This window comes from Vipera ursinii (assembly GCF_947247035.1).
Source record: "Vipera ursinii genome assembly, chromosome: 4".
NCBI lineage: Eukaryota > Metazoa > Chordata > Lepidosauria > Squamata > Viperidae > Vipera > Vipera ursinii.
Genome location: NC_139514.1, coordinates 580819 through 600442, shown reverse-complemented (window position 1 = coordinate 600442; position 19624 = coordinate 580819). Strand labels below are relative to the sequence as shown.

The 19624-nt window shown below is 50.8% G+C and overlaps 3 protein-coding genes across 3 annotated transcripts; 2 read left to right on the top strand and 1 right to left on the bottom strand.

The window, feature by feature from the left end:
* Positions 1-7019: 7019 nt before the first annotated feature.
* On the bottom strand, positions 7020-13414 carry LOC310640297 (olfactory receptor 51H1-like; the record flags this gene model as incomplete). Its single annotated transcript, XM_083362512.1, is given in 5 exon segments — positions 7020-7043; positions 7045-8073; positions 11171-11332; positions 12463-12641; positions 13285-13414. Coding segments are annotated over 5 exon segments (1524 nt in total).
* A 145-nt stretch (positions 13415-13559) lies between these two features.
* On the top strand, positions 13560-14550 carry LOC310640296 (olfactory receptor 51G2-like; the record flags this gene model as incomplete). Its single annotated transcript, XM_083362511.1, is given in 2 exon segments — positions 13560-13807; positions 13809-14550. Coding segments are annotated over 2 exon segments (990 nt in total).
* A 3573-nt stretch (positions 14551-18123) lies between these two features.
* LOC310640294 (olfactory receptor 51G2-like) lies at positions 18124-19080 on the top strand (the record flags this gene model as incomplete). Its single annotated transcript, XM_083362508.1, has 1 exon — positions 18124-19080. The coding sequence occupies one exon, from the start codon at positions 18124-18126 to the stop codon at positions 19078-19080; it is 957 nt and encodes a 318-aa protein (XP_083218634.1).
* Positions 19081-19624: the final 544 nt, after the last annotated feature.

Below are 19624 nucleotides of genomic sequence, written 5' to 3'. Positions count from 1 at the left end.
GAAAGAAGGACTCACTGGAGAAGAGCCTCATGCTGGGAAAGGTGGAGGGCAAGAGAAGAAGGGGACGACAGAGAATGAGGTGGCTGGATGGAGTCCCTGAAGCAGGAGGCCTGAGCTTAAATGGACTCCAGAAGATGGTAGAGGACAGGAAGGCCTGGAGGAACGTTGTCCATGGGGTCGCGATGGGTCGGACACGACTTCGCAGCTAACAACAACAAGAATAGAATAGAATAGAATAGAATAGAATAGAATAGAATAGAATAGAATAGAATAGAATAGAATAGAATAGAATAGAATAGAATAGAATAGAATAGAATAGAATAGAATAGAATAGAATAGAATAGAATAGAATAGAATAGAATAGAATAGAATAGAGTAGAGTAGAGTAGAGTAGAGTAGAATAGAATAGAATAGAATAGAATAGGAGCTGGAAGGGACCTTGGAGGTCTTCTAGTCCAGCCCCCCTCTCAAGTAGGAGACCCTATAGCATTTCAGACAAGTGACTGTCCAGTCTCTTCTTGAAAACCTCCAGTGATGGAGTGCCCATGATTTCTGGAGGTTCCCCTGGTTAATTGTCCTCACTGATAGGAAATTTCTCCTTAATTCCAGGTTGCTTCTGTCCTTGGTCAGTTTCTAACCCTTGTTTCTCGTCCTTCCCTCTGGATTCTTCCAAGGGCATCTGCTGTTTGGGGGTTCCAGAGCAGAGACTGTCTTGAGGAAGCCTCTGAGGCTTAGTGGTGGCCCCACCGCGGACGTTGGCCTGGTGCAACTGTTCTCCACCTTTTCTCCCATCTCCAACACAGACTTTCCTGGAGACCCTCCGAAGGCCTGGGAGCCCAAGCGCCATTTTTCCAAAGTACAACTCTCTTCTTGCAAGATTGTACTTCCTTGCTCTCTCTCTCCCTCTGCTTCACTGCATCCCACACCTACCAGCACGGAGGTTTGGAAAGGACAAAGCAAGACCTCCGAGGCTGGTTAGGGAGGCCAAAAGCAGATGTTACCAAGAAAACACAGCCAGCTGTGTAAGTTGCAGTTAGAGAAGACCCTGGAAGCTTATTGCCAGAAGACCGGTTGCTGGAAAGTAAAGCAGTGTAATATTTGGTTTGGGCGGTGATGCAAGCAGAGGCCTGGGTGGCGTCGGTCAACACCTCCACAAGGCGACTGCTGCCAATCCAAGCTGAACGGCTTCACTTGTAGGCTAAGAAATGTGTAACCAATCATAATATTACTCCTTAGAACTTCCTGTATCCTGAGGTCCTGGCACTCCGTTGCTGGAGGTTTCTGAGACAAAACTGGGCAGCCCCTGGTCTGAAGTGGTGTAGGGTCTCCTACCTTGAGCAGGCGGTTGGGCTAGATGACCTTCAAGGTCCCTTCCGGCTCTGTTACTCTGTTCTGTTTTCCTCCCCTCTCCCCGAGGACAGAGTAGGCCCTTCTCAGCCTCCCAGCTGGAAGAGGGCGTGGGACCCTCTGGGTGGCTGAGCACACAGACCCCCACCCCCAGTTGGCATTCACAACTTGTGAATGATCAACATGGAAGGGACCCCCGATATCCCTTCCGGGCCTTGGATTCTGTTTCATGCTCATTTGATGCAGCCCCCACCCCTTGTTTTTCTACAGAGATACAAATCCCCAAATCCGCTCCCGAGATAGGCTGGAGGCTGGAAAAGCTGCGAACTGAGGCTTATTCACCCAGGAGGGTTCACGGCTAATGCTTGAACTTCTTGCTCTGGGAATTCCATGAGGACGTTTCTGGGTGTCCTAGAAGAAAAGCCGGGTCAGCCACTGGCCGGCTAGACTTTCTTCCCAGAAGTGACTAAGGTTCCTCCCTAAAGGCAGGAAGGCACTGACTGGGACTTCCCCTGGCTTCCCCTTGGGGCAGGGGGAGGAATCTGGTGGGGAATAGGGGCTGGGGGACAACCCCACTTTGGCCGTGCAGCCCTGAGGGAACCTCTGGGTGAGCCATCCCCGTTCCTGGGAACGTAAAGCGGATCTTGTAGCTTCCTGATCCAGCTAATCCTCCACTGTTTATTTAGCTCCGACATTTGAGTTGGATTTATTGGAAGACAAAACACACCCCCCCCATTGTCTTGGAGGAAATGCTCGGAAATGGCCTGGGATCTGGCAGTTGTCACCCAGCTGCCAACCTCCTCAGCCCCTCCCCCTTAGCAAACGCAGGAGACGACCAGCTCTGTCCCTTGGCCAGGAGCCCCTAGGACAGGGCTAGGCAACCTTGGCTCTTTTATTTTATTTATTTATTTATTTATTTTATTACATTTCTATACCGCCCTTTCCCGAAGGACTCAGGGCGGTTTACAGGGTAATTAAAAACCAAAAATACAAAAGTTAAAAACCAAGTTTAAAAAAGATTAAATTTATCCCTGTATAAATAAAACCCCAATTAAAATTAAAATTAAAATTCTCAGCCTGGGCCAGAGAGCTCAAAGAGCCAGGTCTTCAGGCCCCGGCGGAATGAACGGAAGTCGGGGGCAGTCCTCAGTTCCACCGGCAGCTGGTTCCAAAGGGCAGGCGCCCCCACTGAGAAGGCCCTCCCCCTGGGTGTTACCCGCCGGCAATCTCTTACCGGTGGCACCCTGAGAAGACCCTCCCTGTGGGAGCGCACTGGACGAAGGGAACTTGATGCCGGCAGCAGGTGTTCCCTCAGATATCCCAGACCCAAGCCATGTAGGGCTTTATAGGTCATCACCAGCACCTTGAATTTCACCCGGAGGGCAACCGGAAGCCAATGCAGCTCGCGGAGTAGAGGTGTTACATGGAAGTATTGGGAGATCTCCATCACAACTCGCGTGGCCGCATTCTGCACCAGTTGAAGCCTCCGAGTGGTCCTCAAGGGCAGCCCCATGTAGAGAGCATTGCAGTAGTCCAAACGGGAGGTCACGAGCGCATGAGTGACTGTGCGTAGGGCATCTCGGTCCAGATAGGGTCGCAACTGGCGCACCAGGCGAACCTGGGCAAAAGCCCCCCTGGTCACGGCTCCTATGTGGTCTTCAAAATTGAGTCGTGAATCCAGGAGGACGCCCAAGTTGCGAGCCCTATCAACGGGGGGTAACACCTCACCCCCCATCATTAGAGATGGGATAGTCTGGTTGACCCGAGATGCCGATATGCACAGTCACTCAGTCTTGGCGGGATTGAGATTATGACTGGTGGACTTCAACTCCCAGAATTCCTGAGCCAGCATGGGGGAACTATGGCCCCTTCATGACTTGTGGACTTCAACTCCCAGAATTCCTGAGCCAGCATGGGGGAACTTTGGCCCCTTCATGACTTGTGGACTTCAACTCCCAGAATTGGCTCAGCTTGGAAACCTCTCTTTCCCCTCAGCGTGGCTGGCTCAGGAATTCTGGGAGTTGAAGTCCACCAGTCATAAAAGAGCCAAGGTTGCCTACCCCTGAGCTAGGATGACCTTTCGGCAGCAGGATGTAGTAGGACAACAGGCAGAGCTGGGGGTGGGTGGAGTTAAACAGGTCACCAGCTTAGAGTCCTTAGGTGGCCACAAAGGATCCAAGTCCACTCTCCCACCCTTGAACTCCATTGACCCTCATCTCCCACCAGTTCAGTATTGGACATTAATTGGCCAGATTTTCGTGTATCAGCTTGAATACAGGTAGTCCTTGTCTTATGACCACAATTGAGCCCAAAATTTACATTGTTAAGTGAGACATTTGTTAAGTGAGTTTTGGCCCATTTAACGACATTTCTTGCCACAGTTTTTAAATGAACCACTGCAGTTGTTAAGTTAGTATCACAGTCGTTAAGTGAATCCAGCTTCCCCTTTGCATTGGCTTGTCAGAAGGTCACAAAAGGGGGATCACATGATCCCAGGACACGGCAACGGTCATAAGTATGAACCAGTTGCCAAGCGGCCAAATTCTGATCACGTGACCATGGGAATGCAGCAGTGGTCGTTAAGTGACTCAGAAGTCACTTTTTTCAGTGCAGTCATAATTTTGAACAGTCACTAAATGAAACATTGTACGTTGAGAACTATGGATAAATTTTCTGTACTGCAATTTGACTAGTGGTCCCAATCCTTTGCAGCTGACATAGGACCGCCCCCTGCCCACCAGTTCTAGGGGGTCGGGATCCCCGTCTTCTTCTGCCTTGGTCACCTGCAGCCCCTCTCCTCTGCCTTGAGCAAATCCCTGCAATGGCCTGCGGGGGTCTCTCTCTCTCTCTCTCTCTCTCTCTCTCTCTCTCTCTCTCTCTCACACACACACACACACACACACACACACACACACACACACACACGCACACACACCGTCTCCCACAGTCCCATGGAGGGCAGGAAGCTGACGGGAAGTTACTTGAGGAGGAGAGGAAGGAAGGAAGGAAGGAAAGGCCAGCTGGCCAGCCTGGCCTTTCCCTTCAATTTTGATCTATCTCACAGGTGAAGGGCAGCTGGTGTGTGTGTGTGTGTGTGTGTGTGTGTGTGTGTGTGTGTGTGTATCAGTGTGCTCAGCCACCCGGAGGGTCCCAACTGGGAGGCTCGGCAGAGAAGAGCTTAGTCAGTCCTGAGGGTGGCGGAACCAGAACAGAACAAGAGTTGGAGGGGACCTTGGAGGTCTTCTAGTCCAACCCCCTGCTCAAGCAGGGGACTTGGTACTGTTCTGAAGAAACAGCTGTCCAATCTCTTCTAAAAAACCTCCCGTGATGGAGCACCCACAACTTCTGGAGGCCAGCTGTTCCAGGGGCCAATTATTCTCCCTGTCAGAAAGTTTCTCCTTGGGTCTCGGTTGGAACACAACTGCCCGACTGTCTATGGGGATTCTTAGCCCTCCAGATCATGGTTGCCTCAAAGGTCTTTTTCCAAAAAGCAACTGGAAATGTTTCTCCAAAGAAGCAGCTTTTCAGGGAAAAACACCCCCCCCCATTAAAGTCCAGTTGCCTTTTGAAAAGCCTCTTTGGGACCCCAGGTAGGAAGGCTGTGGCGGCCCAACGCCCCACCGGGCACCCGGAGGCGCTGGGCTTCCCCTGTGCGAAGGGGAGCGTGGAAGACGGGTGTGAAAAAAGTGCGTGTGGGTGGCACAGAGGGTGGCCAGGCCACAACCTCATCAGCACCACGGAAGGCGCAGACATTTCTTGCCCTTCTTCCTCCTTTGGAGACCTCCCTGTCCGAGCGGTCCCGTTGCGATGGCCGTTTTCTCCCATCCCTTGGAGGACTTCCAGGCTGGCTGACGAGGAGGAGGAGCGTTCCCAGGAGAAAGACGCAACGCAACGGAGTAATTTTGTTTGTGGCACAGAAGAGCCACGACTTCCCTGGAAATAGGAGGATAGAGGCACGAGGGAGAGGAGGGGGGGTCCCTTTGACCTCTCAGTCCTGGGGGTGAATGCAGAACTCAGCCTTTCTATCCAAAGTAGGGGTGCTCTGGACAGACCCCCCCATCATGGCCTGCCCTTCCCTGCCCACCGCCACTGCCGGGTGCCTGTGGAGGTGGGAACATTTGTGGCTGCTATCTTGACTCCCCCCCACACTCCTGGGGACCCCCCCCCACCAGCTGCCTTTGGCCCCTGGAGGCTGCTAATGTCCAGCATTAGAGGCCGCCCTGCAGGGTCCCTGCCCTCCCTTCCCGCCCCTGGACGGGTCCTCGGCCGGCAGCTCCGGAGAGAGCCTGTCTTGCAGTCAGCAAAGGCCGGAGTGCTGCTGCTGCTGCTGCTATTTTTAAAGCGGAGGGTGGATCGCCCAAAGTCCTTGTAAGGGAGAAGGAAGAGCAGGGATTTTTCTATAAATAAATGAAAATAATGTGAACCGGAAGGGTGTCTGGGCTCCAGTTGGTAAAGCTCTGCTCCACTTGGGGCTTTCTTGGGAACTAAGCTTGTAAGCCGCCCTGAGTCTTCGGAGAAGGGCGGGATATAAATGGAATTAAAATAAAAAATAAATAAATAACTCAAAAGCTGGTTCAGGGAAAGAGCCTGGGGGTGGGCTGCCGGCTTCCTCCAGCCCCTGAGCCCCCCTGGAGGGGGGAGTTTTGGAGAAGAGAGGGGCAGAAGAGAAGGTGCAGAGGTAGCCGGAAGATCCCTGGGGGTCCCGCTTAGGAGGGGCAGCAGCTCTTGGGAGGGGGGGATGGAGTGTAAGACCTCCTCCACCCCCAGGTACGGAGGGCTCCCTTGCCTGGAGGCTTTAATTTGCCCCCCTCCCCCCAGGAGGGAGTGGGCTCCATGGCTGCCCTTCAGAGCCCCTTCCCAGTCTAGGGTTCATGGCCTCTGCAGCTGAGGAAGTCAAAGTATTCTTCATCACGTTATCATAAAATGAATAAACAGGACAACAAAGTTGGAAGGGACCATAGAGGTCATCTATTCCACCCCCCTGCTCAGGCAGGAAACCCTATACCATTTCAGACAGATGGCTGTCCAGTCTCCTCTTGAGAACCTCCAGTGTTGGAACACCCACAACTTCTGGAGGCAAGGAGTTCCACTGGTTAATTGTTCTCACTGTCAGGAAATTTCTCCTTAGTTCCAGGCTGCTTCTCTCCTTGATGGGTTTCCATCCGCTCCTCCTTGTCTTGCCTTCAGGGGCTTTGGAGAACAGCTTGACCCCCAACTCTTCTTTGGGGCAGCCCCTGAGATACTGGAAGGCTGCTATCCTGTCCCCCCTCGTCCTTCTCTTCATTAAACTAGACGTACCCAATTCCAGCAACTGTTCCTTATATGTTTTAGTCTCCAGGCATTTAATCATCTTAGTTGCTCTTCTCTGCACTTTTTCCAAAGTTATAGCGCGGCGACTGAAACCTTAAGTCAGCCTCAAAGGGGCTACAAGACCCAATTGAATCCCACAGCAAACCAGAGGAATATTTTCAAGGCTAGCCTGGCTCCCCAAAAGCTGGGATGGGGGGACACCGAGTTTCAGGAGGGCCTTCTCAAACGTGGTGGGCTAAGTTCTCCATCAGTCTGTCATGTAGGAAAGTTATGACGGACGAGTTTCTATAGACTTTTCTAGAAACCCTTCGTTTGGTATTCTGTTCTTCCTTAAAGTTTCAGCGTCAGGGCAATCCAGACCCTCAGAATTTCCGACCGTGAAATCCTGCTTTTCTTCCTTGTAAAAATGTTGGACATTCTCTGCCGAATCTGCTGGGTCTTCAGGCCGTAGACGATGGGATTAAGGAGAGGTGGGACCACAATGCAGATATTGGCCGTCGGCAGGTGGACCAGAGAGTGCTGGTGCTTCCCGTACCGATGGAGCAAACTGACGCAGACCATGGGGATGTAAAAAATGAGGATGGCACAAACGTGGGAGACACGGGTGTTCAGGACCTTGAGACGCCCTTGGCGGGATGCCATGCCTAGAACCGTCTTCAAAATCACAACGTACGAGGCAAGGATGATGACCACATCAAACCCCAACGTAAAAATGGTAACAACCAAACCATACAAGATATTGACCTTAATGTCTGCACAGGCCAGCTTCATTACGTCAGGATGGAGACAGTAGGTGTGAGAAAGTCTCCTGGATTTGCAGAAATGTAGACGCTTAATCAGAAAGGGAACCGGGAAGCAGACAGAGATACATCTAACTGCAGCGGCCACTCCTATTTTTGCCACAACGGTGTTCGGGAAGAGAGTTCGGTATCTCAGTGGCTCACGTATTGCAACCACGCGGTCAAAGGCCATGGCCACCAGAATGCCAGACTCCAGCCAGTGAAAGGCATGGATGAAGAACATTTGGGTGATGCAAGCATTAAATGTGATGTCCTTGGAGTCAAACCAGTAAACGCTCAGCGTGGTTGGGAAGGTGGACATGGAGAGTCCCAAATCTGAGCAGGCCAGGATGGAAAGAAAGATGTACATGGGTTCATGAAGGCTTCGGTCGGTCTTGCTGACAAAGAGAATGAGGCTGTTTCCAAGCAGTGTGGAGACGGAGAGCACCAACAGAAGGAAGGCCATCCAAGCATTCTTCTCCACCCCAGGAATTCCAGTCAGGACAAAGCTTGGCCGGTTCAGGCTGCTGTCGTTGAACATTGTGGCAGCTGGCGCGCTTCCTACAGGAACACCTGATACAGCCACGTTAGGAAGCCACAGAGGTGAATAAAGACCGTTATGTACTTTGGAAAATATCTGCAGTCATTTGAAGTAGGTGAATGTTTGAGTTTACTCAGGCAGGCTGGAACACGAGAACTTACAAACCAATTTAAAGAATGGAGCTCAGCCTGATCCTTTGTTCCGTTGTGTCCTCCCATGTCATCAGTGTGTCCTCTTCTTACTCTAAAATGTACTCCCGTTCCTTTTTTTACTTCTCGGCATCATGAGGAACCTCGAGACCTCAACATTTTGGGACTCCTGGTGGCTTTGAGTTTGGACTCAGAGTTTAAAGACTTCCTCTTTTAGCTAGGAATCAATCGGGGGTCTGTAGACTGCCATCCCATAGCTCTCCTCTGTAGAGAAAACATACCAGATCCATTAGCTGCTCCTCATAAGGACTTGGTTTCCAGACCCTCATTTAGGTCAGAACAACCAGGTTGGAAGGCACCTTGGGAGGGTCTTCTAGTCCAACCCGCTGCTCAGCAGGAGACCGTATCAGTTGTCCAATCTTTTATTGAAAACCTCCAGGGATGGAGCACCCACAACTTATGCAGGCAAGGTGTTCCACTGGTGAATTGTTCTCTTCTTGCTGGCTGGCCTGGCTCTAAACGTGATCTGTCCTGGATGCCACCATTCAAAAAGGGCAGCCAAGCAGGACTGCAAGTGTGGTCTGACCCACACAGAGTAGAGAACGACAATTACTTCCTATGGTCTGGTGAAATGGTCTCACGATGTCGATGGATCGTTAAGATGCTTCCAAGTGAAAGGCAGAACGCAGAGATGCTATCATATGAAGCTTTATTCATCGATAGATTAGAGAGAAAGAATTACTTGGCATGGAGGCATCCATGCCTGCGTGAGAGAGAGAACAAAAGAACAGAACTAGAGAGAGAGCAGCCCCTTGAGCAGAGGCATTTATGGGGGGTCTCAGCCCCTCCCCAACCATAAAACTCTCTCGCCAATGGGGCTGCAGGGGCCGGGGACCCCTGACCCATCAGTGGAAGCAAAGAAGCCTCTTTGCTCCCATCAGATGACCTTTTTGGGGAACTGCCAATGGCTGGCACAAAACATCTAACAGGTCTGAACTTTATGTCCTATTAATGTACCCAAAGGCAGCATTAGACTGTTTAGCAGCTGCGTCATGCTGGCGGGTTATGTTTAACTTTGGCTAAACGCACCGAGATCTCTCTCACATGGACCAGTGCCCAGACAGGGACCTTCCCCCCACCCCCAGACTCCTGCTTCCATTTTTCCTATCCAAATGCAAAAGCCCAGGCTCTACACAAGGCTGCCCATTAAGAGAATTTGGAAGTCCCAAAGGTGGGACGTGCTTCATTTTTCTCCTTGAAGACGTTTCGCTTCTCACCCAGGAATCTTCCCGGATAAGAAGGAATATATGTCTTCAAGGAAAAAAATAAAGTCCGGTTGCCTTTTGGAAAAAACTCCTTTGGGACAACCACGACCCGGATGATTGAGAATCTCCGTAGACATATAGCCTTGAGAAGCTTCACCTGGTCCACAACACAGTCTCCTGTACAGTTTTGGGCACACCACGGTATCCCTACGTTAACTCACTGCTCTGTGGCTGCGCTGGCTCCCGGGGGGCTTCTGGATGCAGTTCAAGGTGCTGGTGTCCCTTTTACAGCCCCACAAGGCTCGGGGCCAGGCGGCCTCTGGTCTCTGCCCACCCCACCAGATCTGTAGGCAGGGCAGGCGTGCTCTGGGTTCCTTTGGCGAAGCTGAAGCATCCAGCAGGAGCTTCTTTTCTTTTGTGGCGCCCTCTGAACAGCGGACAGCCCTGACCCTCTTGGCCCTTCATATGTTGGTGGATCCGGAATGCGAGCACTTGCTTTATTTTGCTAAGGAAAGGTTTAAGGGGCTTTTAGAATTGGTCCTATTGTGTTTTTATCATTTTGGTTGCCATCCAGAATTAAATTCATTATGAGGCGTATTTTTTCTTTCCCTTTTTCTTTCTTCTTTCTTTCTTTCTTTCTTTCTTTCTTTCTTTCTTTCTTTCTTTCTTTCTTTCTTTCTTTCTCTCTCTCTTTCTTTCTCTTTCTCTTTCTTTCTTTTTCTCTCTCTTTCTTTCTTTCTTTCTTTCTTTCTTTCTTTCTTTCTTTCTTTCTTTCTTTCTTTCTCTTCCCCCTCTCTCTTTCTCTCTCCTTTTTTTTCTCTCTCTCTCCCTACTACCTATCATAAATGAATTCCACCTTATATATTTCAGCCCACAACCTGAGCTGATCTAGACATTTTCAATTTTCCACTTCTCATCCTGTCCCCTCTAATGTCTAGAGGCCTCTCTGGGTCACCTGCAAATTGGCTTTGTTCATTGGCTGCATTTAATGCAGCCTCCGTTCGCGAGATTGAGATAATGCGTGGCAATAACTCCCACTCCTGGGTGAAAAACAGACATTAAAACCTTAAAAAACTGCTCAGATTTTACCCTCAAACTTTAAGATGTGTGGACCAATTCCCAGATCTGCTCAGTCCGCCAGTAGGTTGAGGAGGGCAGGTCAAAAACTTAAATTAAGTGGATATCACGAAATAATCCATGATTGAGGATATGAATTCTACTGATGATTTGCAGAGATATTCTAATCCAGGGGTCCTCAAACCTGACCCTTTTATGACTTGTGGACTTCAAGAATTCCTGGCTGAGGAATTCTGGGAGTTGAAGTTCACAAGTCATAAAAGGGCCAGGTTTGAACACCCCTCTTCTAATCTATCTTGGCCAACCATGTGACCTGCCACGCGCAGCAGCGCAGTCCTACACATGGGTGTTTCTTTGGTGAAACTTGCTTGGATTCTGCTTGGCGGGCAGGAGAGCAGCAGCCACAACCGGAGGACCTCTGGTGCCCCCTGCTGGCCACAGAAGGGACCCGCTCTCAGGGAGGACTTCTCAGTGAGGGGGGGAGTCATCCTGGACCTGCCCTGGCAAGAGAGATGGAGGGTTTGTTGGGGAGGGGGAGAGACCAGAGGATCCTGACGAGGCCTCCAGGCTGGCCAGCAGGGCTTCTTCTCCTTGGCACACCACCTCCTCCTCCTCCTCCTCCTCCTCCTCCTCCTCCTCCTCCTCCTCCTCCTCCTCCTCCTCCTCCTCCGCTCTTTGGCCCACAAGCAGAGCAAGACTTACCCATGTGGGGGGTGGGGGTGGGCAGGAGATGGGGCCTTCAAACACCTGGAGCGCAGAGGAGTCGGGGCCTTCAGGGGACTGACAGAGAGCAATTCCAGGTTTGTTCTCCCATCCCATGAAAGTGTAGGCCGGGAGGGAGCAGCAGAGGCCACCATCAGAGGCCTATTTGCATGTCAGCAAGAACAGAAGATCCAGGGGGAAAAATAGCTTACAGGAGTCTCCGGAAGAGTAAAGGCGTCAAGCCCAAGGAGTCAAGAATGGCAGAAGGAGCTACTTCTGAGCAGATTCTTAATTGTTGCTCTCCCGGAGACGGACTCTTGCCAGGCTAAAGCACTTATCCGCACAACTACTAGACATGCCCTGTGGACTGGTAGGGAGGCTCCATCTGCGCCCCCTTTCTGCACACCAAAGACCCCAAGCTTCTTGGTCTCTCTGCTCGCTGGGAAAGAACCCCTCCCTCTTGCAACTCTGCCCCCTGCCCACCCCATCGGGGCAGCTTGGGTGGGAAGTCCCGATTCCTGGATCCCATTTTGGAAAGAGAGATTGTGGCCTCTGCCTAAAGGTGCAACGACTCCCAAACTGAATGGGAAGCAGAGGACGGCAAGTCCTTATCCACAGAGTAACTTTGTGGAGACCTGGATTAGTTAACACAGGGGTCCTCAACTCCTCTTTGAGTCCACAAGTCTCAAAGCTGCCAAGGTTGAGGACCCCCGAGTTAACATACGATTCCTATATAATATTATTTACATACATTTATAAATTCTTCCCACAAAAGATTAGCGAGCGGGGGCAGTTTCAGTGTCCCTGAGGTCAGTTGCAAGGACAGGTAGATTGCAAAGCCAATCTGAATTGCGACCACATGACTGTGTGTGTGTGGGGGGGGGGTGCTGCAGGGACCCTAATCTTGAATACAGGTTGTATTTTCTTTCGTTCGGCACTGCTGTAATTTCTGCACTCTTATCTGCCGCCCACTGAAGTCTTCACTCGATGCTATGAACAGAAATCAACAGGAAGAGAGTCCAGGTAACCAAGCAGACACTTTGCTCTGCCTGTCTGAAGAGGGAGGGGGCTGGCAAGGTTGCCAACGCTAGTGCCTTTCTCTGGCACTCGCTTTGGGGCACCCCCACACCCCCTCACCCTGCCAGATTAGTGAGTGGAGGCATGCTTTTCTGCCTCTTTAAGATGCTTTGAGGAAATATATTTTTCTGCCCTTTTAATATTTTCTCCTCTGGGGGCTGGTGGTGACTTCCCACAGCAGCCCTGGAGGACCCAAGGGAGGAGACGGCTCTGACCTCACCCATCCTGACGGGGGAGGGCAAAGTGAGCCCCGTTCCCTGTGGTGCCAGGCTGCCCTTGCCAGGAGACCTGCCTTCCGTGTCTGGGCGGTGAGATCCCGGAGGGCAAGGAGGCCCCAGGGAGCAGGAGAGGCTCATAAAGGCAGCCGAATCCACCCAGCCAGCCTCTCTCCCAGCTAGAACCCAAGGAACCGGGAAAGCTGTCCGGGACACGTCAAGCATCAGCCTGTGAGAAGGAGGATCACTCCCCCAGCTGGCCTGGTGGGGGTCTCGGGGGGGGGAGAATGCCAAGGACTGACGGAGAGCCACCGGGTTCGTTTCACTGAAGGGAAGCTGCATACAAGGAAGGGCCCCGGTGTGGGGCCAGGAGCTGTGGGGGAGTCCGGGCAGCCACTGAGTCTGGGGCTGAGCCAGCAGTGCAAGCAGCCCCCCTGTGAATGGCTGGGGGAGATGCGCAGAGCCCTTTGCTGAGGGCTGAGCCAAGCGTGGGGGGAGCGCTTTCTCTCAGCTTCTGAGGTGCTTGGGAGGAAGGACTGCTGAGCACCCTCAGCCAGCACCAGGGAAGGGGAGCCGCCCTTTCTAAGCCAAGGTCTGTGTGCAGGTCAGCCAAAGCACCCATGCGACACACCCAGCCGGTCGGGGACAACCTGGCTCAGCTCCTTCCTGACTCTGCGTGTTCTCTGCACGGAGCCCTTTGGATCGGCTGAGGATTCTCTCTCTGGAGCTCAGCCAGCACCTGGAGGATCGGTTCAACCTGCTGTTTAACCTCAGATGGGGAAAAATTAAAGAAGGAACCACAAACCCCTCAGCAGATCCTACAGAGAGGGCTGGGCTTTCCCCAGCAGCTGATTTTTAGCTTCTGGGTGAAGTTGGTGCACCGAATCCGCATATTCAGGTCAGACGGAGGGGGCTTTGTTATTTCCAGGGATGCATCCCAACTAACATCCATCTTTCTGGATTTTCTCAGGGTCAAAATCCATCCAGAAATGAAAGGCAGCATGTCAGGAGGAAGCCCAAATGTTTCTGTGGGTCCTTCCCAACCTCAATTGTCCGTGCTCAGAGTCAAAAAGGCGCCATCCATCATCTGAAGGAACATGCCAGGTGCTCCTGAGACAGCCCTCAACTCCTTGGCACTCCTCAACAATTCCAGATCGAATCCATCGGTGGTCTGGCTGACGGGGATTCCTGGTCTGGAATCCAACCTCGCCTGGATCTCCATCCCCTTCTGTGCCATATATCTCATTTCCCTTTTGGGGAACTCCATTATTCTTTTTGTGATCACAACAGACCGAAGCTTCCACAAGCCCATGTACATCTTCCTCTCCATGCTGGCTATCACAGATCTTGGTCTCCACCATGCCAACCATCCTAGGCGTCTTTTGGTTCAACGCCAGAAGGATCAGCTTCATTGCTTGCTTCACCCAACTCTTCTTCATCCACTCCTTCTCTTTGATGGAGTCCTCTGTGCTCTTGGCCATGGCCTTTGATCGCGTTGTGGCCATCCGCAACCCACTCAGGTATGCCGCCATCATGACCATGCCAAGAATAAAAAAGATGGGGCTGGCATTTGTAGCCAGAGGGGTGTTCTTGGTCTTGCCATTTCCCCTCCTTCTCAGAAGACATCGCTACTGTTGTGTCAATCTCCTCTTCCACTCCTACTGCCTTCATCAGGAGGTGATGAAGCTGGCCTGCTCGGACATCACCGTCAACACCATTTATGGCATGTTTGTCATTTTCTCCACAGTGGGGGTGGACTCTGTCCTTATCCTCTTCTCTTACATGGTGATCCTCAAGACTGTGTTGGGCATGGCGTCACGGGCAGACCGCCACAAGACCCTCGGCACTTGTGGCTCGCATATCTCTGCAGTGTTGCTCTTCTACACACCAATGATTGGCTTAACTGTGATACACAGGTTTGGGAAGGATTCCCCGCTCTTTGTCCGTATTTTTATGGGCTACGTGTACCTGCTGGTGCCACCCCTCATGAACCCCATTGTGTACAGTGTAAAAACCAAGCAAATTCGAGACAAGATAATCCAAATTTTCCTCAAGTGGTGCACAAAAACGAGAAGCTTCTGTTCTTAGTACTAAATATGATTGTCTAAAATTCCATGAAAGGCAGGTCAGGTCTTCCAAAAGATTCAGAGAGCCTTTCTCTGTGGATCAGGTCACATTCACACGCGTAGGGAACATAAGCTTCAGGATTGAACTGTGAGGTCCCTGGTGCTCTCTGAACTTGGTTGGTTTCTTGCATAGGTTCACCTCATTTTGCACCTCATCATCTGACTAGATAACATCATCCGTAGTAAGGACACCAACATCTAGCACTGATGATGTTACCTAATTTAGTAATGAAATATCTGCCAGAAAGCAACCAAGCTCAGAGAGCACCAAGGACCCCATAAAAGGTCATGGAGAACTATGGAGTTGGAAGTGATCATGAGAGTCTACCATGTTGTGTGCTAGAAATCCAATTTAACTTCCACAAGAGGTGTCTGTCCAACCTCTTCTCAAAGAGGTCCCACAACGTGGCTAGGTCATATCTGCATGCAATCGTCTTTTTCTTAAGACTCAGCATTGTCTATTATTCCTTCGTTTTGTTCCCACAGGGCATATCTGCGTGATCCTTCTAGTATCTTTGCTGCCCTTCCCTAAACGTCTTCTAATCACTCAACATCCCTCTGGAAACAAGATGCCCAGAACTACACAGGGTACTTCCCTGGTGGTCTCTCCCATACAGAAAAGGGGCTTTGAGGGTCTCTGATCTGAGGCTTCTTCTGACAGACCTCAGAACTACAGTGGCTGACGTGGCCGGCTCAAGTTCAGTTTGTTGTCAACCACCGTATCCATGTCATTCTTTAATGCGAGGTTACCAAGCTATAACACCTCATTTGTTTGTTATCCCTGCTATATCTTTCTTCCCCAAATCTAATGCTTTATTTTCCTCGCTGTTGAAAGACATCTGGTTCCTCTTGGCCACCCTCTGCAGTTTCAACCGTCCAGGTTAAATTCAGTCATCCTCAACCTTTTCCCCAACCTCACTATTTTACATCATCCACAAATCTGACGAGAAGCCCCTCAACCCCATCATCCTGGTCACTAATAAAAATGTTAAATAATGCGGCTTCCAAGAGGCATCACCATGGTATCCCACGAGCTGCTGCCACCGATCACCGTGTACCGTCTCAGGTTTAGTCACCATTTCCACAAAAAAGGCCCGAGGGAGGAAGGCGGGAGGTTTCCCCCTGAGGGGGGAGGAGGGAATGGATGTCTCCCTCCTGATCTGAGTGCAATCTGGGGCTCCTGAAGTCCCTCTTGCTCAAAGCCTTCCATGGACTCAGAAGAGGTGGGGGCATCAACAGATCTCCAGATGCTGGGCCAAGGCCCCTCTCTCTCCTCTGGCTGGGACTCTCCAAAAGACTTTGCCACTTGGGCTTGAGGCTGCCCTACTGGACTCCCCCATCGCTCCTTGTCCTCCCTCAAGGAGTCTCCGCTTTCTTCCTCCTGAAGCAGAACTTCTGGGGAGACCCCCCCCCGCCTGGCCCACCCTCCTCCCTCCCTGGACTCAGCCCCTCCCACTTTTACCCAGCCCTCCATGATTTTTGTAGCACCTCATAAGTTATTGATCCCAAGTGGGATCTGGTGGGTCAAAGGGGATCTTCTCTAAGCTATTGTCCTCCAGGTGTCTTCTCTCCAATAAACATTCTTTGAAAAAATGATTCCCTGAGTTTTGCTTTGGATTGTACTCAGAGCTGTTGGCATCCTTGTTTAATACCATTGAATCTGTGAATCTTGTGAACATTAAAGCAGTGAGACCTTGAAGATCAACCCCATTTTAAGTCGTTTATTATTCATTTAGCGTACGGTGGTGTTACATTAGCCAGGAGACAACCATGCTAATGCAGAGTAATATCTTGACTGCCTGCTATTCAAGCATGTGCATTTCCCAATGTGCACCACAGGGGGCGAGCTAGCTCCACACCAGAGAAAAACTGTCGTCTGGGGTCTTCTCCCTCCACTGAGGTTGCCTTGTCAATGGGCATTTCACCCGGGAACGTCCAGCGCCGGCCAGCTGGGTTCTGACCACCTGCACGGAGGCAGCTGGCTCGTCTTCCCACCGAAGTATTTATTTATTTATTTATTTTATTGCATTTATATACCGCCCTTTCCCTGAGGACTCAGGGCGGTTTACAGGGAGTTAAAAATCAACCATACAAAAGTTAAAACCCAATTTAAAAAATATTAAATCAACCCTGTACTATTAAAACCCCAATTAAAATACACTCCCGTGTATCATGCTTTCGAACTGCTAGGTGGGCAGAAGGGGAGGCAAGGGGTGGCAAACTCATTCCATCATGCGATGTAGGACTCAAACAGCCGGAGCAAAGATCATCTCCAGCTCCATTAAGCCACAGAGTACCAGGCCTCTCATTCTAAAGGGCACCTGCATTTGACACACAGCAGTTACACACCCCTCCCCTAGCAGCTTCTTAGCTTTTCTGCAATAAACTTGCTTATAAAAATCTGTTGGATTCTGTCTGCTGGTTTAAGTGTTTCTAGTCAACTGATAGCCTGATAACTAGTTGGGCTCTCCAGAATTCTAGCTAGCACTGACGTTGTTAGCTGTTTGGGTGATGAAACATCTTCAGGAAAACAACCAAGCTCTGAGAGCACCAAGGACCCCACAGGTCAACTCTGAGCTGCAGAGATTCCCCACAATGGGTCCCCAGGGATCCTTAGAGGCCACGTTGAGGTTGACTTGAGCAACTCTCAGAGGATTTTTCTCTGGTGAAAGCAGCCGGTGCCGTCCTAAGACATATACATCTCTTGTCTGGTGGAAATTGCAGGGTCTTTTCCACCAACTGTGGTGAGGGTGACAAGATAAAAACGAGAGGGCGCACCAGAAAAGATGTGATAAAAGGATCTTCTTGCTAATTTGAGTGCCTTGAAGTCACCAGCTTCTCCAGATGAGGCTCCTTCCTGCAGAATATTTAAGGAACTGGCTGAATAGACGTTGGGAACTTCCAAGAGCCTTGGAGAATGAAGGAGGTACTTTTTCTTCCACTGAATTATGACCAATCTTGAGAAGTCCCTGGAAGTTTTCTTGGCAAGAAGAAAGTGGTTTGCCTCTTTGCTGGGACCGAGAGAGGGGGACTGGCCAAGGCCAGCCAGCTGGTCTCCAAGTACCCAGCCTGGTTCCTCAACCACAACCCCAAACTGCCTCTCCGGATGAGGAAAAACAGGTGATCCCAACCTTGATACCATAATATCTTTTGATCTTAAGATGCAGTTAGCAAAAGTCGTCCACTTTCTATTTATTATGTAAAGCTCAAGGCACTTTTTAATTGTCCCATTTGCATTTTAAATTGCCATCGGATAGTTGTGATGGGCAATACATCCATTCATAAAATGGATTTGAGAGGTTTGAGAAAATGAGTTTGGGGTTTAGCTCTCCCTGCTTTAGAAACCTCTCAGAGCCATTAGGGGACACGTCAGTGTAATAAATCAAGTGATTTTGTGCTATCGTGGCGGTGTCCAAATATTAGTGACCTCCGTAGATTGATACTGTAGAGTCACTATCTATCATAGAATACCTTTTTCTTTTCATATTTTTCCTTGACATCCAAGGCTGCAGGCGACACGTCTTGGGACAGCATTATGACAACTTCTAATAAGACTGCCAGCCTCCCAATTTTCCTCCTGACAGGCTTTCCTGGGCTAGAGAAACTCCACTTCTGGATTTCCCTCCCCATCTGCTCCGCGTACTTGGTGGCCCTCACAGGGAACTGCACCATCCTCTTCATCATCAGGACGGGTCAAAGCTTCCAAGAGCCCATGTACTATTTCCTTTCCATGCTGGCCTTCTCAGACCTGGGCTTGTCCTTGGCCACCTTGCCCACCGTGCTGAGTGTCCTGTGGTTCAACCACCGTGAGATCCACTTCGATGCCTGCTTGGTCCAGATGTTTTTCATCCACACTTTCTCCATTCTTGAGTCGGGTATTCTACTCTCTATGGCCTTCGACCGCTTGGTGGCCATCTGGAACCCTCTGAGGTACGCCAGTGTCTTGACCTATGAGGCGGTCATCAAGATTGGGGCAGGGGTAGCCCTTCGAGCTGCCTTCCTTGTCTTCCCAGCCTCCTTCCTCCTGAAGCGTCTGGCGTACGGGAGGATCAATGTCCTCTCCTATTCCTTCTGTCTGCACCAGGACATTCTGAAGGTGGCCCTCTCAGACCGGAGGATCAGCAGCGTCTACGGCTTGATGGTGGTAGTGTCTTCGATGGTTCTCGACTCTACGTTGCTTGTATTGTCATACATTACGATCCTCAAAACTGTGCCAAGCAAAGCCTCTAAGGCAGAACGTCTCCGAGCCTTGAATACCTGCATCTCCCACATCTGTGCTGTCCTGACCTTCTATACGCCAATGATTGGGCTCTCCATGATCCACCGTTATGGGAAAAATGCCTCTCCCGTGGTTCACATCCTCATGGCCAATGTCTACCTTTTAGTGCCACCCCTTGTGAACCCCATTGTCTACAGTATAAAAACCAAACCGATCCGGACGAAGATCTTTAAGGGCCTCCTGGGAAGGAAAGAGTCTGTCATGGCCACTTAGAATTAGCCCGGAGAACCTGGCAAGGTATCTTCAAGCAGAGAGTTGCCCCGAGAGCAAATTGACTGATGTACCATCCGTTGGGCGACGGCACGAACTGAAGGCAAACCTGGGCTGGCTGGCTGGCAATGCTTCCAATGGGTCAGCAGAGGCAGGAGAAGCAGGCTGGCAGGGGTGGTGGTGGCGGTGCCCCGAAGCGAGTGCCAGAGAAAGGCACTAGCGTTGGCAACCTCGCCAGCCCCCTCCCTCTTCAGACAGGCAGAGCAAAGTGTCTGCTTGGTTACCTGGACTCTCTTCCTGTTGATTTCTGTTCATAGCATCGAGTGAAGACTTCAGTGGGCGGCAGATAAGAGTGCAGAAATTACAGCAGTGCCGCACGAAAGAAAATACAACCTGTATTCAAGATTAGGGTCCCTGCAGCACCCCCACACACACACAGTCATGTGGTCACAATTCAGATTGGCTTTGCAATCTACCCGTCCTTGCAACTGACCTCAGGGACACTGCAACTGCCCCCGCTGGCTAATCTGTTGTGGGAAGAATGTAT